Source organism: Protopterus annectens, chromosome 11.part0 (genome assembly GCF_019279795.1).
Source record: "Protopterus annectens isolate FY-2018-M chromosome 11.part0, PAN1.0, whole genome shotgun sequence".
Lineage (NCBI taxonomy): Eukaryota > Metazoa > Chordata > Ceratodontiformes > Protopteridae > Protopterus > Protopterus annectens.
The window spans coordinates 96,916,596-96,923,518 of NC_056745.1; the positions used below are offsets into that span (position 1 = coordinate 96,916,596).

General features: G+C 38.2%; 1 protein-coding gene across 1 annotated transcript in view; it reads right to left on the reverse strand.

Moving 5' to 3' along the window:
* VWF (von Willebrand factor) overlaps positions 1-6,923 on the reverse strand; it is a 749,192-nt gene that overhangs the window by 372,091 nt on the left and 370,178 nt on the right. The window contains exon 28 of the mRNA XM_044087471.1: positions 4,846-6,248. Within this exon, the coding sequence (XP_043943406.1) occupies positions 4,846-6,248 (1,403 nt within the window). The remainder of the gene's footprint in view (positions 1-4,845; positions 6,249-6,923) is intronic.

The window sequence follows — 6,923 nt, forward strand, 5'->3', positions numbered from 1 at the left end:
CTATTAGAAGCAAAAATACTGCATCAATTGGCCCTGATAATATTTCTGGATGCATCATAAATAGCATGAAGCATGATTTAGCCACATCCCCAACAACATTGTTCAACCTGACCCTTCATACAAAGTTTCGCACCAAGTTGATGGAGAATAGCTACAGTCTTTTCCCTGCATAAGGGAGGACCTTTCACAAACCAAGGCAAGTACAGACTCATAAGTCTGACCAGTCTCATGCAAAGTACTGGAACTGATACATAAGGACATAGGGAACCCCCACACACTAGACTTGTGTCAGTTTGGATTTATCAAGGACAGGTCATGCTTACTCACCGTGGTGGACTGCAATGGATAAAGGTAAAATGGTATACACTGCATACCTCAACCTTGCCAAAGTTTTTGAAACAATCCCCCATTTAGACATAACAGAAAAGCTAAATAAATTGGGAATAAACCCCTATGTCACATACTAAACTGCCAGCTGTCTAACATGTTGCAGGAAATCAAAACAGGGGAAGCTACAGCTACAAATAGACCAGTCACGCATGGAGCCCTCAGAGCTCAGAGCTGGAGCCTCTCCTGTTTGGTGTCTACTTCTCTGAAGTAAAAGCCAATACCAAAGGGCTCTGGTTGACCAAGGTTGCAAGTGACTGCAAGCTACAAGCAGTCATTGAATCCCTAAATGACAATCTTGCAGGAAGGTTTGCCCAAATTAATAACTGGTGCAAAAATTATGAACTGAAACAAAATATCAAAAAAATGCATGATCATATCCTTGGTAAATCATATACTGAGGGGAACTACCACAATGATGATACACCACTAAGAGCTGACCCACTTGTTTGGGATTTTGGAACTTATGTAGACAGTGACTTAACTTTTGACCAACATGTGTTCATTGTCATTAGAAAGTCCTTCTATATGCACATCTTCTATAAAAAGGGAATGTGTTTAGATCTAGGGATGTCATTTTTTACCCTTTACTTAGCTTTTGTTAGGCCAGCCTTATCTGTCCAGACACATGCAATAACTGGAATGCCTACAGAGATATCTTGCTAAAAGTATATAAGGTCAAAACAATAGATCCTACATGGACTGACTCAAAGCAATGTCATTTTACTTGTTCTCCTACAGACTGCTAACAGGTGACCTGTGTTTGGCATGCAAGGCATCTCCAACACATTACTAGTGGATTTACTGCACATCATCAAGTCAAATGGATCAAAAATACTCAGTCTAGGGATCTAAACCTCTTCTACAACATCAACAGAATGATTTGGATGGACAGGTATATCTTGAAGAGGATAACCCTTCTCACAAAACAGACTACTCATCCATGTAACACAAACCTCATACCTGTCCATATTCAAGCGCAACTTGAATCCATGGATGGCAAATAGCCCAGGACTACTCCGCATGCTACTAATGGACAGAGGTGGATCCTAAATGCTTTATTGCATGTATTGGTCCCCTCAAATTATCTATGGTATGACACCAGTTATTCTGACAGGGGTAATATATAAGTATCAACCATGGGATGCATAAAGCCAGTGTAACACCAAATGTTATAGGTTAACTCAAGCACCAAAAGGGAAACTGGCCTGGAAGGGAAGCTAGTCTATTACGTAACTATGAACCTATGAAGCTAACTCTACTTACTAGGTTAAGACCAAATTTCAATAACATTATGCAAAATTTTAAGGCACTGATAAAGTGACTGGGATATATGAGCTGGAATGAGTAGTATTTGTATAGGATTACTAATAACTCAGTGGCAGACATTTTGTAATTAGCTGTAAGGCACTGTGCATGCATCTAATAGCCAATTTGTAGGACATTAATAATGTCCACTCCTGCAAATCTGGCATATCACTAATATCACAAAATTTAAACTTCTACATTAAATTCCACACCTAAAAACTGGTGCATCCTGCTCTGTTCCATTTCAGACATAGGGAAGCATATTCCTGTTCTGCTCCTTATACCTAAACAAAACTTCTTCTTCTGGCTTTTCCCGGTTAGGGGTTGCCAAAGCAGATCATCTGTCTGCTCATGATTGGCAGTGGAGTTTTACGGTGTTGAGTTGCCAGCCCGGCACCCAACCTTCCACAAAAGGCACACACGCACACACACACACACACACACACACACACACACACACACACACACACACACACACACACACACACACACACACACACACACACACCTAGGGCCAATTTAGAGTGTCCAATCCACCTACAGCATGCTGTCTTTGGGATGTGGGAGGAAACCTGGAGAAAACCCACATGACCACAGGGAGGACATGCAGACTCTGCACAGAAGGCACCCCAGCCGAGGATTGAACCAGAGAGCCTCTTGCTGTGAGGCAGCAACACTAATTGCTGCACCACTGCAGCCGCCCATACCTAAACAGAACTTGTAATGAAAAATTACCCCAGTGGAGCATCATATTGGATCAGCTGGTTAAAAGGAATAGCACCTGTTACCCCAGTATGAATAAGAGATATTCAGACTTTCTGTAATGGACTGCTTTATCCCCATACAAGCTAATAAGTACCTGAAATCCGTTATTTAAACCACTAAAGCACAATATAGGATAGCTACAGCAGATACATTAAAGATGATTACAAGCATGTAGCAGAAGCCAGTGAGATCTAAAACATACCATCCAGCATTATACAAACTTCTTAGATACCTTGGCAACAAACCTTGCTAACAAACCCAAACTGTTATTCCGTTTACATCTATGCAGTGATTTACTGAATTGATTGCTTCTAATAAATCTGTTAAAATTGGCAGGCAGGGACATAATATTCATTATCATACTGAAGGATCATCTTACAGAAATTCCTCCATAGCTAAAGTCTTTTACCTCTTGGAATGACGACAAATGCAGTGCTACTCCCAATATTTGTTACTGAACATTAAACATAAGAGCATATTTTTATAATCCAACTCTATTTTCTTTATAGGATCAAGCTAAAACATGATGCCAATAATTATGGTGACTTTACTCTACAGTACTTAACTAGTATTTGTTAAATCCCACTTGCTTTTCTGTATGACCAAATCATAATGGAACCAGCTCTTGACTCTGCTGACAGTGGCAAGATAAAAACATAACAAGAAGGAAGATACAGACACAGACCTAACCAGTCATTGTCCCAGGACTGAACAACCTATCTATGACTTCTGCATCAGAAAAGATCTGTATTTATTCATCAGCTATAGCAGCCTTTCCACAGATCTAGGTTTGGACTGGATGTTTGCTTAGGAATCTAACTGAACTGTGCGTTCTTCTTCACGTTGCTTTGTAGAAATATACCTATGTAGTCCAACTTACTACTGAACCTTAAAGACCTGAAGGGCTCATGCATGATTGTTTTACATCATTAGTAAAGTCGGGCAATGCTTTATTTCTTAGAGATGCTCACATTTTTACTATTAGTGAAAAAAAATCATTTCCATCTTAACTGCAAGTTATCAAAAATGCTATCCTTCACTTTCCTGCTTAAAAGATTTGAATATTATTGATCTGATCAATTCTATATTTTCTTCATGTATTTAGAAATTTTGGTAAAATCTGTCAGCATAAAAGGCACTTTCATGTCTTTGTGAAAATATTTTGTCAAACATGGTGAATTGTCTTTATTTAGATTGAATTTTAATTGATGGTGATTTTAAATTATAGCCAAAAGTATATGTATATTTCACTAAAAATATTTTTAAACAAAAACATGCTATTTGGACAGAAAAGTATTCACTACGAATGATGAGGAAGTCCATGTGTGATAACGATTTGCAGTACTTCAAAACTTGCTGCAAGGCCTTGCTACTATTTTTAATGAGGCCCATACACTCTTCTGAATAGCAGATACAATTTTTGCTTTCACTGTGATGATTTCTTCTATCTAGATCTATGTTTCTTGGTCAAAGGAATCATTTCTGATGAGGCCACAGACAAAGGGAACTAAGTGTATTGATCATTTTGAACAATAGAAGATAAGCTGCAACTGCAGTAAACAAATCTTAGCAGTTTTGACAAAAAGTGGGTCCACTGTCATATTTACCAGTACCTCGTTATCATGTTTTGAATCTCTGCCAAACATAATTAATAATGTTTCCACCTAAGAAAACATATGCCAAAAGAAATAAAAATGTCATGAGCTTTGATAAAGCATGCAGATCAAACAGGAGTGGGTAGTATCTGCCCTAGGCTGCAGTTCTTTGAACACCAACCCTTGCAGACTGGATCAGGAATGACTTTTTGAAGCTGTACTTGTAGCAATACGTCCAGGAGATTATAGGATTAGGGGTTTAGGGGATTAGGAAACCCATCAAACATTCTGATTTCAGTGCTGCAAATACTCTTAGGGCACTTCAGAGGGTTTATTATCCATGTAGTGATACTGTTGCTCTCATACAATGCCTTATTCATGTAACCTGTATCAAAGAAGTCTACAGTGGACTAAATGATATTAAAAGTGACAGGTGATGATTAAGGAAAAACAGTATACCTCCTCTGTCACTAGAATGATGTCCTGGCACTATGTCTGATATGGGAGGGCTAAGATATTACTATCAGGAATGGATAAACAAATCAGAGTAATTTTTGTGCAGAAAAAAAGCCTGATGAATAAAAACCCGTACTTGTTTTATTTTCAAACAAAACAATAAGATTATTTTGCACCAATAGTTCATTACCCTAAACATTTGCAACTATATCTGTCTTTTTTTTCTTTTCTTCTACACTAAATTGTAAATATATTGTGCCAACAAAGCATGCACTGCATGTTTACTAACTTACATTGTGTCTATAAATTGAATTCCATGCCTTTAAAGCATTACCTGGTTGCAGAGTAGATGATTTTGATATGATCTGTACTTCCTTAAGGACATTCTGTATTGTTGTACTAATGTTATATCTGTTCAGCAAAATTGGTTTACCAATGAGTTCAAGTTCTTTCACATTTACTTGGGGTGTCGTGGCAATTGGTATAATGTTAATTGCGTCTGGGGGCTTTGTAATAACATCAGTAGCAGGGTTGCTTGCCACCAAGAAAACTAAGTTGGGTACAAGTTCCCGGTTGCTTTCAGGAGTATTTAGTGTGGTCTCCTTCACATAGTTCAGAGCCTTTCCAGTATTTGTGGCATTACCATTCTGAAACTCCATTTGCCTTACTGCCTTTATGATTTCTTCTTTTGTCTGGGTATCAGTAAAGGAATATTCAACTGTTACAGTATATGAGTATTGTAAGATTGTAATGTGAACGGTCTCCTCTCCTACATCCAGGTTGTTAACAACTTGTTCAATAAACTTCTTGTTTTCCTCAAATTCGTCTTTGCCTACATTTTTAGACCCTTCAATAACAATGACCATATCAATAATCTGTTTTTCTATGGTTATGCTAGTTGGTGGTGGTAAGGTTGTGGAATAAAATAGCCTTTTGGTGCCAGCAGCCGTTGAAAGAGCTGTAGGCTTTGTAAGAAGAACAGGGGGTTCAGTAACTTGGCTTACAAATGGCTCGGCCTGGTTACACAGATAGTATGTGATCTCACTAACCTGATCGGTCAGTTCCTCTGAACTGTCTAGGAAGATTGCTCTGCTCTTTTCCAGTGACTGATCTATAAGTAGATTAAGTTCTTTCTTGTTGATGTTGGGACCGATCCCCAGTGACAGTAGCACAATTTTCTGTTTGGCCCAATATGAAAGTAAAGACTTAATATCTCGTACAGAGGCGCTGGCTGTCAAAAGAACAACTACCTTTGGAGCGTTAAACCTTCGAGCCCTGTTGAATATATGGACTGATACAAACTTCAGGGCTTCACCAATATCAGAACCAGCTGCTCCAATGTACTTCATTTCCCTAATCAGCTGCTTTAACTGTGATGGCCTTTTGCCATTAATAAGCTGAAAAATATCAGTAACGTACGATTTGTACTGTGATGCTGAACCTTTGTTTAGGTCTGATGAATATTGCATCGCAGCCACACGGATTCTGTTCTGATCAATGTGAAAGTGTTCCATGATGGCGACAATAAAGTCTTTCACCATCTCAAAGCCCTTCTCTGACATTTTAGAGGAGCCATCTACTATGAAGGCTAAGTCCATCATTCGACTACATGCATCTTCTGGCACTGGTTCCTCCACTGTCTCTAAAGTGGGTGCCGCTGTGGTAGTTTCAGGTGGTGGAGTTGTTAATTCCTCTGGCAAACATGGAACGCAACTCAGCACAGTATTATTACAGACACTACGAGGGAGAAAAGAATAACAACAAACATGTAATGTTAAATACAAAGGGGAAATAATTACAGTATAACCAAAATATAATAAATGCATACTAAAATGAACATGTGGAAAATCAAGACTTTTCCATAACAGTATCTTCAAGAATGAGAGAAAAGTTTGCAGTCCCCCCACCTTTTTTTTTTTTTTTTTTTTTGTTAAATGATATTGTCAATATTCTAGAAAAAAATACTGCTTCCAGGCTGAGTCTCAGAAAGGTTCACGTGGATCAATGCTCTATCCCATTTAACTAATAACATGTGTTATTTCTCTTGTATTAAATCATTTGTATTTATATCCCTCTATCTTTGTCTGGATTTCCTAAATATCAAGGAATCTGTAGAACATAGATTTTCCTAAATATCAAGGGATCTGTAGAACTTAGCATCTTGTTTTAGGCCCTCTCTGCCTCACAATGTTTTCTGCACATACTCTCCCACACATCGGTTATGTATTATTCCTGTTTTGATTGTTTTCTATTAATGTCTGTAAATTCACAGCTTTAGCTTAAGACTTGGAATCTATCATCTGGTGCTGCTGTGGTTTCACAACATATTTCATACCGAATCATGCCACAGTATAAACCAGCTTCATGATGAGTAGATGAATGTCAACATTTTAAATCTTGGCTAATGGAAAC